The 14742-nt window shown below is 40.6% G+C and overlaps 3 protein-coding genes across 7 annotated transcripts; 2 read left to right on the forward strand and 1 right to left on the reverse strand.

Moving 5' to 3' along the window:
- Nucleotides 1–93: 93 nt before the first annotated feature.
- Nucleotides 94–7254, forward strand: LOC131662798 (transcription factor SPT20 homolog). 2 transcript variants are annotated; one of them, XM_058932731.1, is made up of 18 exons: nt 94–1013; nt 1102–1219; nt 1297–1509; nt 1599–1717; nt 1784–2060; nt 2125–2756; nt 2825–3056; nt 3138–3194; nt 3272–3733; nt 3823–3970; nt 4045–4464; nt 4537–4775; nt 4973–5119; nt 5213–5309; nt 5391–5470; nt 5541–5718; nt 5800–5978; nt 6053–7254. In XM_058932731.1, the coding sequence occupies exons 2-18, from the start codon at nt 1169–1171 to the stop codon at nt 6191–6193; spliced, it is 3672 nt and encodes a 1223-aa protein (XP_058788714.1). In that variant the 5' UTR covers nt 94–1013; nt 1102–1168; the 3' UTR covers nt 6194–7254. The 2 variants fall into 2 exon arrangements, with proteins under 2 accessions (XP_058788714.1, XP_058788715.1); XM_058932732.1 differs by lacking the exon at nt 4973–5119.
- Nucleotides 7042–11123, reverse strand: LOC131662801 (patatin-like phospholipase domain-containing protein 2). 3 transcript variants are annotated; one of them, XM_058932739.1, is made up of 11 exons: nt 10422–11122; nt 10196–10356; nt 9775–9887; nt 9401–9709; nt 9248–9331; nt 9003–9182; nt 8752–8927; nt 8226–8383; nt 8065–8149; nt 7875–7971; nt 7042–7794 (listed from the first exon to the last, which is right to left on the reverse strand). In XM_058932739.1, exons 2-11 carry the CDS (start codon nt 10353–10355, stop codon nt 7624–7626), a joined length of 1533 nt encoding a protein of 510 aa, XP_058788722.1. In that variant the 5' UTR covers nt 10356; nt 10422–11122; the 3' UTR covers nt 7042–7623. The 3 variants fall into 3 exon arrangements, with proteins under 3 accessions (XP_058788722.1, XP_058788721.1, XP_058788723.1); XM_058932738.1 differs by having other exon boundaries at nt 10196–10367; XM_058932740.1 differs by lacking the exon at nt 7042–7794 and having other exon boundaries at nt 7873–7998; nt 10196–11123.
- A 184-nt stretch (nt 11124–11307) lies between these two features.
- Nucleotides 11308–14662, forward strand: LOC131662799 (ankyrin repeat and LEM domain-containing protein 2 homolog). 2 transcript variants are annotated; one of them, XM_058932733.1, is made up of 11 exons: nt 11308–11602; nt 12104–12204; nt 12291–12622; nt 12729–13043; nt 13130–13282; nt 13369–13601; nt 13685–13865; nt 13951–14041; nt 14111–14234; nt 14312–14443; nt 14525–14662. In XM_058932733.1, exons 2-11 carry the CDS (start codon nt 12132–12134, stop codon nt 14574–14576), a joined length of 1686 nt encoding a protein of 561 aa, XP_058788716.1. In that variant the 5' UTR covers nt 11308–11602; nt 12104–12131; the 3' UTR covers nt 14577–14662. The 2 variants fall into 2 exon arrangements, with proteins under 2 accessions (XP_058788716.1, XP_058788717.1); XM_058932734.1 differs by having other exon boundaries at nt 11308–11598.
- Nucleotides 14663–14742: the final 80 nt, after the last annotated feature.

The raw sequence follows: 14742 nt of genomic DNA on the forward strand, positions 1-14742 counted from the left end.
TACCGATGCCGACAAATGACAGTCTCACTTTTTATAAATTTAGAACAGCCTGAGAATCAGCTGCGCGTGTAAATAAACGATATGCACGGACAGTGGCGTTCCGTTTTGAATTCGGTCAATGCAGACAACCGCCTAACTCGCAGTATATTGTTCATTGCACTCCGCGTCATTGACCATTTGCAGATTAGGACGTTAATTGTTGATATCTTCTCTTTTCTACCATTACCGTGAGATAGAGAGCGCCTTCCGCGTGTGTACGCGTGTTACTACCGAGTGAAGGTGGCCAGTCTGAACTGCGAAGTCTGGGGCCCCACGCTTACCCGAGTTTATAAGCGAATCTGCCGCCGCTCTCTCAAAGCTCGATTTATACTCGGGCTCGCTGAAACCAGTGTATTTTTATGGAATCTCAGCTACTGCTGAATAACAAGCTGATGTGCGCGTGATCAAGCGTCTGAGGCAATCATACTTGGTTCCAAAATCGATTCGTTAACAATAACTTGAGCTCTCTCTCCTCGTCCATCAGCATCTTATCCACAGCGCAGTAATAACTTTACTCCCGATATACACAAATTACAGTATTTAGCCTACTGCTATCTTGACGGTTTTGCGTTCTGTGCCAATTTTAACGGACCTCGATCTCGATTGTCACTTTAGCCCGGACTATTGACAGTGTCAAGCTCTGTGTGTCAAGCCTGTTCCATCTGCGCGCATCCCATTCAAAGAAACACTGTCACACTGTGTAATTGAGTCGCGATAGCTCGCTAAACTGCAGTGTCAACTCGCTCACACGTGGTGTTTTTTACGTTCCTGCAGTCGAATCGACTACGTAAAATTGATATATTTGTGTCGAGTGTTCAAATGAAACCACGGAAGCAGTCCGTTCAAAGTACTTTGGTTCGTTCTATTTTGGTTCGAGGTTATGTGACTAGGGACTTTGTCAATTCAAGACATGAATAAGTCTTAATGACTTCTCAGTTGCTTGTATGCTTACTTGGCACTTATTGCATTGTCAGGTGACGATTTTTATATCCAACTTTCATGTTTATCTTGTGCATTTGTTTAGAACTAACAATTTTAATGCATGTATTTCTTGTTTTTCAGATAACAACCAACAGTTGTTGTCCATTGTAAGATATGACGTTGAGTTACCAATTCAAGCCAGTTCATAATGATGATCGAACCAGCTTATAGTCTAGAGGATGCTTGCCGGCAGGTCCAGGTAAATGCTAAGCTTATTAACTAAATTCTGTAATAAATATCCATCAAATTTCCATTAATAAGTTTGATTTATTAAAGCCAATGATAAACCAGATATCTAGAAGTCAACGAGATTCTCAAAGCCAAAACCAAGGAGGCTTAGAAATTACAGTGGGCAACTTGTCCAAAGTGGTTTTAAGTCAAAAAAAAGATCAGGCAATCAGCTCCCGGCAGAGCATCCAATGTAAACTAACAAAGCTATACTTTGAGGAGTTGTCCAATGGTCCCCATGCCAATTCTGACTCTGTTTTGGTAATTTTTACAGCCCTTATAATATTCTCTACTTATTTTTGATTATGTATCATAATTGTGCATTTTTTCTAAAATGTTTAATAAAATAGAATAATTTGGAAAATGAAGATGACCTTCTGGGCAAATTGGTGCAAAAGGATGGCCTGCACACGCTGATTGTGAACCTTTATGCTGGCAACAAAGGATACTCATTGGCTGTGAGAAACAGGTAAAAGAGAAGTTGAAAGGTTGAGCATACGTTTAGGACACATTATGAAATTTGATTGTTAAACAGTGGACAGAAGGGCCTGCAATATGACAAGCTGGGAATCGCGTCCGATGCAAGCGTAGGATCAGTGTCGGAGACGCAGTTGATGGGTTATGAGCAGGGCGAATTACTGACGTGCATCGACAACGGTCAACTGCCGGGAGTCCTAGCGGAGCAGCTCGAGGCGAACAACTCGCAGCTATTCTATGATGGCTGTATTATCGCCGAGGTACGAGACTATCGGCGGGTGTATCCGCACAATAATCCAGAGACGCATCATGTGCTCCTCAAGCCTAGCACGCAGGTAAACTATCTCGTGGAGTCACCTTGTAAGTGGTCGATTCACGCAGACGCTAATTTGAATACAGAGCATATTGTCGGACGTGTCGGCGCTGACGAGTGACGGCGATTGGAGCCATGAAGAACGACTAGTACTAGAATCGCAGATCGTCGCGGCGACGCAGGGCCCACTCTGTCTTGACCCCAATCCCATTGCCGGCCTGACGAGCAGTCGGCTGCGACAGTGCAAGTCCCTTCTCGCCTCACAGCAGCTTGTGCGACAAGCTCGCAAGTTCTCGCAGGTCACGCTCAACCGTAAACGCAAGCTTGAACAGCTTGCCCAGCCTGAAGGCATCACCATTCAAGATCTCATGCAGAGGCTTCGCACGAAGCGCACCAGTCAGCCGTGTTCGACTGGTTCGGGATCGGCCAGCTTCAGTACCACTGTCCCAGCGCCGTGTCTCCCGGTCCCGGCGCTTTCTCCTCCAAGCAGCCCAATAGACGTACTGAGGTACGCTAAGGCTTACGAGCAGCCCAGAGAAACCAAAGACTGCTTGCCGCAACTTATCGAGGAGTACATACTGGAGACGGAGAGAGGTCAAGGTCGGATTTACCACATCAAATTGTCTATACTACAGCGACCTTCGAATTCCGAGTATCTGGGCGAGCTCTACGTAGATATAGACTACCGAGAAGCCGAAAAGAAGGGTTCTTCCTGCAGGTAATTGTTTAGTTCGATGGAGCCGACCATTAATTGGTTTTGCATCACCCGAATTCACGTTTTATTAGATTTATCTTGGGCACGCGAGGGCAAGCTAATCACTACATTCAGCAGTTCACGGAAATTTTTACCGAGGAAGGTAGAAAGAATGTCAAAATTCAACATATCGTGCCCGGTCAAGCTCCTCGTGTTACTTGTACACCAAGTATGCAGAGGATGCATCAACAGCAGCAGCAACAACAACAGGCACTGCAGCATCAACACAATTCAAACGCACAACGTCTCGTCCAACAAGTCAAGGTACGACCAATTTCTAACAATTCATTTGTATTCTTATTGCAATCCTAAATTCTTATCGAAATTTCTTTCATCTCTCAACAGACGCAACTGGCTGCTCAGCATTTACAACAATCGCAGTCTCAGCGTGTTGCACAGCAGGTTCGTTAGAATACATTTTTCAACGAATGTTTTATAGATCTAGAGTTGAAATTAAGCCATTTCTTATTCTCATGTAGATTCTATCGGCTAGAACGCAAGGACACTTGAATTCGTTATCGGGCAACCAACTGAGTAGTTTAGCAGGTCAAGTGGCAAATTCCATCAAAGCTATCACCGAAGCGGCTGTGAGACAACAGCAGCCTCAGCAACAATCCAGTCAACCACAAGCACAATTACCTACAGTGACGCAGCAGCCAGCAGTAGCAAGTTTGCTCAACTGCTTAGACGGCGCAGTAACGCAAGGTTTAACTGGGATTGTTCAAAGTGACGACGGGGTGAATTTGAATGTGGATCAGCAGCAACAGGTGAACGTGGCGCGCATCCCAACGGTTGGCTCGCAGAATTTAGATAATACAGCCAAGGTTGCGCTTTCGACCGCCGACATAGCCGCCTGTAACGGATCCGCCAACATTCTAGTCTTCCAACAAAAAGCAGCACCGACGACAGTTCCTACCGCTTCTTCCAATGTATCCGTTCTGGTTAGTTCATTATTCATTAATACAACAAATTATACACATTTTTTAATTATATACCGACACCGAAAACCTACGACTTGATTGAATTTCAGCAAGCGCAATTACAATCGGGAGCCCTGAATAGCTTAAATGATGATAGTGATAGTGATGCGGCACGGAATTCGACAAATTTAGCTATTAGCGCTCTGGCGACGTCACTTATGAATTCTGCTCAGCAGTTTACAGCTCAACAACAAGCAGGTTAGTTAATATACGATTATTGCTGCAATATTTCAATTATACATTTTCATGCTGTAACGGAACTAATGTTGCAGCTCAAGCGGCCGCCGCCGCAGCTGCAGCCGCTGCTCAAGCGGCGGCGTCCTCGACGTCGCCGTCTCCTGTCGCTTCAGTACTGAGCAACCCAGCTCCTCAAACTGCTCCAAAATCAAACAACGCAGCTATCCTCAGTCTGCTGAACAGCGCACCAGCTAATTTACAGCAGAAAAATCAACAATCTCGGCGAATTTCGTTAAACGCTGGCAGTTTACCACAGAGGGTTTTAGGCCAAGGCAATCTTATCACAGTTCCCAGTACAACTGGTCAAGTCAGAGTAAGTTTTAGCTCGGCTTTGACGGCAAATCAATTGGCAAAGCAGCAACCAGTCAAAGCAACTGCAGTTAGACTGGCTCGTGTGCAGGATCCGAGTTCCACTTTAGGTCTGTCTATGCCAGGTCTTTCGGCACTATTAGCCGGTAAGCATCTGTTCAATTCCAATTGTTAAAAAGCATGCCATGTAAACTAATATTGATTTTTTAAATCATCAGGTACTCCGAACGAAGACAACTCGGTGCCCGGCATCACGGCGGCCTCATCTCTCTTCGAGAGGCTGACTGCCTCCTCACAGAATCAACAGGGCAGTCAACCTAATAGTCCGATGACTAGTCCGCCTCCCGCCACTCCTCCACTCCAGCAGAGTCAACAACAAGCCTCGGCTAACGTCAATCTCCAGGGTGTCAACCTCTCCGGCTTGCAAAATCCCATCAACGGCCTTCAAAACGTTCAGGTTTTCTTTATATTTCCATTCATCGTTTTGTTTCGTTCCGTTCCATTCCATTCCATTCCATCATATAACTCATCTCTTCTCCATGCTCCGCACATACTTCAACCATTACTAACCACATTTTTGTTGTTCATTGTTTTTTTTTTCTCTCCCACGATATCTTCATCGTCGATTGATCGTCCCTCGTTACTACGGTACAGGTCTCCATTCCCGGTCTATCGCAACCAATCACAATGTCTTTGAACGTTTCTGCAGCGACGCCAGGCAACAATGTTGTCACTCCAACAGGAGTTATCGTATCGCTTCCAATTTCCTCAGCGACTAACACTTGTTCGACTGTCTCTAGTGTAATTCATTCATTTGTACTTTTATCAAATAATCTTCGATTAACAACTCTCGTTTATTTATCGTAAACTGTCAACCTTTGCTTTGTTATCTAGATGGTACCTGCAACTATAGTGACCACTGCTGCCGCTGGAAACACTCCCACAGTCGTGATAACGAATCCTGCTAATGCTCACCTATCTTTACCAATCGGTAAGAACACATTTCTACATGAAATTGCAATAATTAGATCTAGTTATTGAATGTGTGCTAAGAAAATTCCAATGGTCACAGCGCAACTCATACCGTCCGGGGTAAAAGGCTTAACTCAACAAAGCATACGTGGTAACAGTGCGGGAGTAACATTGGCACAGGTAAAACTATCTTTCTTTACAAAATCTATTTACCAAGGAATTTTTTCATCGTTAAATCCCTGGTATACAGGGAGGACAAGCCATACAGCTTGTCGGATCGCCAAGATCCAGAGTTGGCCAAATGGCACGTCAAGTACCAGGAGCTCAGAGTAAAGCGCTGCCAAATCAATTAATGGCTGCTTCGAAAACGGTCACCGCCAATCAGCTGGTGTTATCGAGAAATAAGCAAATTCTGACACCCATTGTAGGTTAGTGAAATGAATGCAAAACAAAACAATATCGTCTACAAGTAAAAAAGAATTCTGAATAATTGACTAATTAATGCGCAGTGGCTGCTTCGAAACCAATGCTGATGACAAGTCAAGCAAGCGCATCTTCCTCTCCATCAGCGATATCGAGTATTGCCAACAAGCAGACGCTACTCGCTAAAACTCTGAACGCGAGGTCAGCCCAGTGTAACGCCCAACCCGCAACTCTAAACGCTGTGGCTGGTTTGTCGCCGCAACAGGTAAGTTGCCGCCAATCGCACAGTCGCTCAATTATTTGTCACGTATTGTAAAGTCTCGCAATTATCGGTTGCAGCTCCAACAGTTGCAGCAGCACCTGGCAGCACAGCAACAGCAAAAAGCTGCAGGAGCCAGTGCGCTCGCCAATCCGATAAGAGCGCAAATCCAGCCGCGAGGCAGTGGCACTGGCCCTACCATCAGCGACGATCTGCTCTGAGCTTCGCTACTCATGATCGGCTCTGTTACGTATTTTCATCTACTGGGACTAGTAGCCACCATCGGCCTTTTTCATTTCACTGCCTGCTGAGATATGTAAACGTGCTGTCGCATGCCCATAATCTCTATACTCGAAAGAAGAAAGAGGCTGAATTTTCCAGCCAACTCTGTCTGTGCTGCTGTGACGAACCAATGATAGCGTTCCATTGTAAAGTGTGTGTGTGTGTATGTGTGAGTATATATATACATATATATATACAGACACACACGTACGAATATACATATATTTAAAGAAAAACTATTCGTTAACAGGCTCGCACCTCGTGTTTGTAAAATTTCGTTCGTCGTAATATAAAACTTTCCCTGTTAATAATGTTGCCGCCAACATAATGTCAAAAGGTTTAATCGCAAATAATCTTGTACATGTGCTCAGTGTTAATCTTTATCGGTTTCTTTTTTTCTTGCGCAATCTGCATCTGCCAATTTTTCCTCCATATACATTCAACGATTATTGTAGATACGTTAATTAAGATACAAAAAGCGCGTACACTTACAATTTGTTTTATATAATAAACACAATAAAATTTTGATTTTTACTCGAACTATCTTTTTATAACTCCAGTCTATGTCTGATTTCGTAGTCGTTTCAGCTACATGATGCATCTCTCTTAATAAATATTTTTACATTTAAATCAAATTGTAACGAGTTGATGGAATTTCATACTTGAACATACCGTTGTATTTTTTTTACTCATGTACACAAAATGAAACTTCATTAAGAATAATGTAAAATGGTTCACGAAATGATAATGAAGAAATAATGTGTTTTGAACAATATTCTTTATTACAAAACACCCAGATCCGGCTGTGTGACTCAGTATAGCATTAGACAACGCACAGTATATTATAAAATGTTTGCCTGTCGCATCAAAAATTGCTTAAAAAAGTTCTCATTTGTATATCATTAAGTCTAGATAATCGTTGTCCATGTAAAAATAATTTTTGACTACAATGTTTTAAACACCTGTATGAAGTAAAAAAAATATGTTTTTCTTCATGCACCGCTCACAGATAATTGTAAATACTGTATAGGCCATTCATTGCATTGTAAAAAATGATTAATTAGCTAAATCGAGCCATTTTTCTAGATTTTGTTTGCGCAAAAATTCCCCGCTTAGTAGGTATTTTGCTAAAAAATGAATTACTTCATAAATATACGTTTGCGCATAAAAATTGTCTGCATATCTGTATTCATTTAAAATTTTAGATTAGATTAATTGGGCGAGTTTTAATTATTTCGAAATTGTATACTAGCTCGTCCAAGTTCAATAATTGCTCTTCATTATTGAATTATCAATGAATAGTGCGCTCATAAAAAAAGATATAATTAAATTACTTATATCATTGACTATTCTTCGCTTAATTAATTGACTATCTCATTTCGTTGGATTCTAAGATTTCAAAGTTATTTTCTTCACGTAGTGGATGCATTTTATCTGATTCTTTTTGCATGTTATTGACGTCAAGCATTCTTGAAAAACAGGCTTTACTGTCATCATCAATATAATAATATGCTGTCAAAGCGTCTTGACCCGATGTGACCTAAAAACACAAACATAAATTAGAAATCTAAAGTAGATGAATGATTATTTTTGAAATAGTTTTCTTTTTTCAAAACATACTTGCAAAATATCAAATGCATCCCTTGCGGTTGGTTCTGCATTTGTTGACACATCTATGACGCAGTTAGCGGATGGTTCCGAAATCGGCCAATTATTCCTAAATAAATTTTTAAATATTCACAAACTATCAACAATATCATGAATTTCAAAATCAACTAATTATTTGAGATCAATTAAAAAAAGTACTAACTCATTATCGTAGGCCAGAGTCAAATTTAATCCGCTTTTTTGGTGTTCGTACACTGACTTATCCGTTAATTTATCGTCGTACAAATCTGTAAAAAAATATAATAATAAGAAAAATTTGTCTCGCTATAAATAACGTAGATGAATAATGTGAAAAAGATGTACCAGATTGGTAGTCCATAATATTAAGGTGGCAATTAATTGTCTGAGGCACAGGTTGATAGTAAACATTTATTTTTGGAAATGACAGGCTTAATTGTTCCAAAAAGTATCGGGTCATTTGAACAAGACTTTTTTGAAGTTTAGGCATGTTGAAGATAAATCTGTAAAAAGCAGAAAGTAATAATAACAAACAGGCAATGTTAAAGCCGGTTGTTTATTTCCAACGACACATATATAAAGATCAGCGCGCGCTATCTAATCAAGGCCTGCGAACGCATAAGAAGCGCAGTTGCGCGAAATGCTTTTTGTCTATAGTCAAGTACAAAGAGGTTGTTTGAATGGGCTATCAGTATTGGAAAGCCGCTTATCAATCGAGATTCACAGAAAGAACAATTTCAAGAGATGATGACTTGACCTATGACGCATTTGACATACATAGAATTCAGTAAGCGTAAATAAATAATAACACAAGACAAAATCGGATAGTAGGCTCGTAAGGGCCAACGAACTCTGCTGAGCAAATACTTACTTGGTAAACGTAGCGTAAACAACGTCCGCGGGTAAGGTGTATGGTAAACTCAGTAAAGACAAGAGTTTCACGCTTTTGTGCTTAAAGAGCCAATTGATCAGACCTTTGTTTGCCGAGTCGATGGCATCTTGGAAGATCATCATCACCGTTTCCGGCAAATTGGCAACCGAGGCTTCCTGAATGTCAGAACAATCATAGCGCAATCAAACATCCATTCGGCTCTGATCAAAAAAGATTACAATTATCAGTACCTGTCTGTGTATTTTGCACTCCAGGCATTCAGGATCGAACTCTGCTGAACTGTCCTCGATGGTCTCGGACACGACGAAAGTCGACTGCACGGCAAGACAGCGGTCGCAGTTGATGAGACTGTTTCGGTTCAAAAATCTCAAAGCGTCGTCGAATCCTTGTTTACACATATTCGCCAATATCTGCGGAGATTAGTTCGAATCGGGAGGCAATAAAAAAACGGATACATCGATAAAAAAAAGCTCACCTCTGGATTGGGTGGGAATAAAATCCTGGCAAACCTGTACATGTTCTGGCGAGAAAGTTCGATACTCGTGTTGGCCAAGTTCACCTGACAATTGTGAAAGACAATTATCAACAAAGCACAGCTGTTATCGAGCAATAGTGGACTTTGGCTTACGTGGAAGAGTTGCGCGGACAAATCGCGTGGGCATATGTCGCTCTCGCCGCAGAAGGGGCTGACGGTGATGGTGTTCTCGTCGAGCGTAGGCAGGTTATCGCTAAAGCCGCCGTCCATGTAGCGGATCCCATGGAACCGAGGCGGCAGCAGTCCGCAAAACAGCGGCACAAACGAGCTGGCGAGCAAGGCCTGCAGCAGGTCCTGCCGTGAATCGTACTGTGACACAATAACGTTCTTGCCATCGTAGACTCTGGTCAGGGAGATGTGGAGCTTGCCGCTGACGCGCAGGTGCGCATCCTCCGGCAGAAACTGCAAGGTAACAACGGTTTTACGTCGCGCGTTAGTCGATCGCAAGTGCAGCCGTTGATTACTACCTTTTGCAAACTGTCAAGCAAGACTTCCTGTACATTGAAGGACGGACTAAAGGGACCAAGGGTACGTTTTCGTGCATCTCTTGCCAGTTTCAACAGATTGCTGGTCATTTCACCTGTAATCAAAAGTTTGCGCCATTCACGTAAACCATTTATTTTTGGCGTTGTCGGAACGGGTCGAGCGCAAGGATTTAGGCTGACAGATAAAAGCCAGCGAGACAGACAAGGGGCGTTGGGAACAGGCGCTTTCTTTGTTCGCGAACAAAGAGTAGCATCGACGTCCTCTGTAAACGCGCGCACACATTTATTGCCGCGAATGCTCGGCTTATCGTACGTTCATATCGACTCCCCCCGACGCTACTCGCTGCACGCTAAAGCCAAGTCTTTGAAGCGCGGATAAATGAATGCAGGCAGGTGTACTGACCGAGTGGAAGGTCACAGAGGAGGCAGCAAGCGGCGATAGCCCCAGCCGAGGCACCGCTGATCTTGTCGAGCAGCAAGTGAGGTGCATACTTTTTAAAGCAGACGGCTACGCCGACGTGGTAAATGCCGAGGAAGCCGCAGCCAGCGAACGACAGATTCATCCTGCGCAGCAACTTGTCGATAGCTCTTTAATTTACCGACGATCGCCAATCTCCGTGCACACTCACCTGTAGCTATGACTGTGCACGCTTGTTTACATCTCTGTTTGCACTCACTGACACACTGAGCTTAGTTGCAAGGTCACGCTGTAGATCTATATCGCACTACACTTTTGCGATGTATGGCTTTCTGCGATCTTCCGCGAGAACTCTATAACTGCTGCACCAATTGAGCTGAGCTGGCCAAGACTAGTAACTCGCTTATTGCTTGCGTTATGCGCTGGTTAGACTGAGTAGGTCTAGGTACTTATGCGAACTCAAGTGCATTTCGTGCTCTTCACACAGCTAACGAGAGGACAGGATTGGCTGCTTGCTCGATGGTGTGCTCATCTCTCCCCACTATGCTACATTGCCTTCGTAATTCGTATGTATATACATATGTGGCAGTTCTTCGGCGCGTTGAGCCAGCACCAGATGACGCCACACTTGGTACCGAAAGACTGCGAGCACGGAAGCAGACAATCGTGCTGCGGTTGCTGGTCATTTCACCTGTAATCTGCGTGTAATCAAAAGTTGGCACCATTCACGCAAACCATTAATTTTTGGCGCTGTCGGAGCGGGTTCCAGATTACCTTCAAAGACCAAAGCTCCTGCCGCGAACATTAGTCGTGCGGTCTTTGTTTGCCACAGCTCTGGCGATCCGAGCAATTATTTTAAATAATAAAAGTACCTCTCCTCCTGCCTCATAGGCCCTCGCCACATATGCGCATATGTGCGCGTATGAGGGCGTACAAACGCGTACAAATCGCTAAAAATTTTGATAGTGCCAACAACAGAAAGTAACTACTATTCTTCGCATGCTCCAGACGAACACACTTACTCCCGGAACAAACGTATCATAACCTTCAATAATATAGCGTTATGATACGTTTGTTCCGGGAGTAAGTGTGTTCGTCTGGGGCATGCGAAGAATAGTAGTAACTTTCTGTTGTTGGCACTATCAAAATTTTTAGCGATTTGTACGCGTTTGTATGCCCTCTTACGCGCGCGTATGCGCATATGTGGCGAGGGCCATAAATTCGCGTGAGTTCATTCGAATCACCTTTACCTTGCTTTTCGAAACAAACGAGAATAGGCCTGGTGTGCATAGCGACACTCTACTTAGTTCATCGCACTGTCAAGACCTTAACATATATATAAACACACTTATATACAGTTGTTTGCCTCGTATAATACAAACATTATTGTATGTATGTATATACTCTTACTGTGCTGTTATCTTAATACTTACTACGCTTATACTTAACTGTCATACTGTCATAACTGTCACAGTTTTGCTGATATCTACGCTAGGTAGTGATCGGTTGTTATTCCATCGTATTTTTAGTTTCATCAATAGACAAACTAAACTCAGATATTTACATATCATATTATTCATTTATTATTTTCTTTTTATAATTAGTGTGTATTTCGCGTTTTTTCACTACGCTTGCGCAGTAAATTAGTTAAGTTTAAGCTATGAGCTCTAACTTAATCTGCTCAACCAATAATCCAACCTCCAAAGTGTGCAAAATTCCAACTACCTAAATACAATACGAATAATCGAATCGAATATAATATAATTGTGGTGTGCTTATCGGTGTTTATTATCACCTGTGTCGACTTGTATCAATGTCAATCCGATTCTCTCTCTTTTATATGGGTTCCTCTTAACTTTAAACTTTCTCTCGTCTTCGTTACTGATTATGAAGTTGAAAGTAACTAGCTACCAGCAAGCAAATGGAGACTCGACAACCAACTGTTTATCATGCGGTTTATCTGCCTCTTGAGGAAACTCTTGTCGAAGCAGAAGGTACATTGTCAATCTCTTTTTAATTCTTCACCTCACGTTTATGTCTGTTTTTCTATTTTTATACGTGAATTGTTCTTTATTTTCAGACAGCAAAGTTCATATTTATTGCGACAAAAATGAGGCTTTAAAAATCATAAAAAAGCACAAAAAAAGTCGCTTAAAAACCTTCAAAAACATTGAAGAAGCTCGCGAGTTTGCCCGGAATGGCCTCGAGTCAGTTTTACCTAATCCTCTTGCTAATGCTGTGCCCACTATTGTATTAACAGAAGAGAAAAACCGTTTCAAAGTACCAAAGCCTCAAAATCTAACAAAATTGAGAAAGGCGATAGAGCAAGATAATATTGAATTTGTCAAAACTACAGTATGGGACAATCCACGTTACTTGGTCAGTGGTGGAGATACTCCAGCAATACTACATGTTAGTATAAAATCACTTTCTTTCTTACCTACTTGTATTTATTTTTCGCTTCATTTTTCTCAATTTTCAATAATTATTATTAAGCTTACTTTGACGTGTATTGTAGGAAGGTTGTCGTTACAATGCCTTGCATGTTGCTGTCAAAGTTACCCAAAACCCAGCTATGTGTGAATTCATTTTAAATACAGTTGGTAATCCAGAATTTCTTAGCTTATATTATGGAGATGCAGATAAAAAGACTTATGTTAATAGAGCTAGTATTTTACAAGATTTGTATTTGAACACCCCAGATAAAGGACTTAATGAGACACCATTACACTTTGCTACTAAATTTGGTTTGAAAGAGTGTGTTAGAACATTATTATCTTATCCTCAATGCCTGAGATCTCCACTTAATAAGTATCAACAAACACCAGCAGATGTAACTTAGTTTTTGAATAAACATATTTTTTTAGATTTTCTAGTTACAATTTACAATCTTTCTACAATGTTTTCTTTGTTACACAGATTATATGCAGCAGAAAGTCAATTGATGACAAAGAGTTGATTAATGAAATACGCTCTTTGTTAGAGGAACAGTATTATGTGCCTGTTTTGAGAGCTGAGGATAACAGTCTTCAGCCTACTATTGGAGAACCATTCTCCCCAGTCAGTCCTCCTGTAAGGTTAATTTGGATTTTCTATGGCTACTCTATATTTTATTTATGAGTTTACTCATTTCTTTACTGTGATCTAATATATTTTAGCGAATTAACATTAATCCAATCAATCCCAAAATTGAAGTGCGAGCTTTTGCTGGCCCAATGACGAAATCTCAAGCTTTAGAATTCAGAAAAAAATGGAAAACTCCTCCACGATTATTTGGAACTCCAAATAAAAAAACACCATTTTCTAATGAAACTAATGGTCTCAGAAGTCCAAGCTTGCACTTGTCTTTGAGGTTACAAGATAGTGATAAAGGTCTTGAAAGAGTTGGCAGGTTGGTGAAAATTTATTTCTATTTTTTTTCACTAAAATATTCTATACAATGAAACACTTGAATTAATTAAATAAATTTATCAGAGACTTAGCTTTAGAGCACCATGTGTCATGGAAGGAGTATTGGCCATTTCTTAAAGATTTTGCAGATTTGAGATGTAATGATGGTTTATCAAAGCTTGAAGAATTCTTAAAAACAAAGTATATAAAAAAAACTCCATCTTTTGAGCATGAACAAAATAGTTCAACTCCTGATGATGAACAAGTAATCTGCTCATAGTGATAATTCATTTTTGCATGTTTGTCACTTATAGCTTTAATCTAATATTTAATATATAAATATCTTTCAGCCAAAATCGAAATTAGAATTGAATAATCTATGTAACCAATTGAATTCTCTTTTACTTGAATCACAAAACGTGATGGATGAGGATTGTGATGGTGAGATTAATCAATATATTTTCAAAGATATCTTTTCAATTATATATTTTACAATAATTGTTTTTATAGATAACTGTCATTTTGTAACACCACCTTCATCTCCTTCACATGGTATAAGCAATGATGAATCATCTGATGAGGAAGAAATGGATTTAGCTGATGACAACTTAAAAGAAGAGTTATTTTTAGAAGGGTAAGAATAATTAATTCTACTTCATCATTTTTTAATTTGATAATAAATATTTGTTTACAAAAAATATGATTAATTAGGAAATTGCCAACTAAAATAGATTTTGCCGTTTTTACTGCTATCCCAACTGAAATTGATTTAAGCAAATATCCGTACATCTACCGTTGGCGACATGAAATGTCTTTAGCTAGCAAAAATCACATCTATGAAAGGTACTATTAGAAGATATTTATTATTGTTACGTCTATTTGTTTACGTACTTATGTGTTAACTAATGTAATTTATTATTTCAGGACAATAAAACATATTCCTTTCAAAAGAAAATTATTTTCATCTGAAACGTAGCAACTCACTTTGGAGGAATCAAATGTGCTTCCTATGTATGTAAAGAAATCATCAGATACAACTTCACAGTATTCTGATTCTAATAATATTTAACAGCCAACACAAAACTTAATTTAACAAAGATTTGTATCTTTTTTAATATAGTCAATAATAGATTCATTAGAAT

This window comes from Phymastichus coffea, unplaced genomic scaffold (assembly GCF_024137745.1).
Source record: "Phymastichus coffea isolate CEN01 unplaced genomic scaffold, Cenicafe_Pcof_1.1 PCOF00028, whole genome shotgun sequence".
NCBI classification, from domain to species: domain Eukaryota; kingdom Metazoa; phylum Arthropoda; class Insecta; order Hymenoptera; family Eulophidae; genus Phymastichus; species Phymastichus coffea.

Coding starts and splice junctions, on each gene's coding strand:
- LOC131662798 (XM_058932731.1), top strand. CDS start 1,169: ATGATGATCGAACCAGCTTATAGTCTAGAGGATGCTTGCCGGCAGGTC. Junction 4,776..4,972: donor ACGGCCTTCAAAACGTTCAG/GTTTTCTTTATA, acceptor ACTACGGTACAG/GTCTCCATTCCCGGTCTATC. Junction 5,120..5,212: donor CTTGTTCGACTGTCTCTAGT/GTAATTCATTCA, acceptor TTTGTTATCTAG/ATGGTACCTGCAACTATAGT.
- LOC131662801 (XM_058932739.1), bottom strand. CDS start 10,355: ATGAATCTGTCGTTCGCTGGCTGCGGCTTCCTCGGCATTTACCACGTC. Junction 9,332..9,400: donor TGTCCGCGCAACTCTTCCAC/GTAAGCCAAAGT, acceptor CACAATTGTCAG/GTGAACTTGGCCAACACGAG. Junction 8,928..9,002: donor AGTGCAAAATACACAGACAG/GTACTGATAATT, acceptor TCTGACATTCAG/GAAGCCTCGGTTGCCAATTT.
- LOC131662799 (XM_058932733.1), top strand. CDS start 12,132: ATGGAGACTCGACAACCAACTGTTTATCATGCGGTTTATCTGCCTCTT. Junction 13,044..13,129: donor ATCAACAAACACCAGCAGAT/GTAACTTAGTTT, acceptor TTTGTTACACAG/ATTATATGCAGCAGAAAGTC. Junction 13,866..13,950: donor CAACTCCTGATGATGAACAA/GTAATCTGCTCA, acceptor AATATCTTTCAG/CCAAAATCGAAATTAGAATT.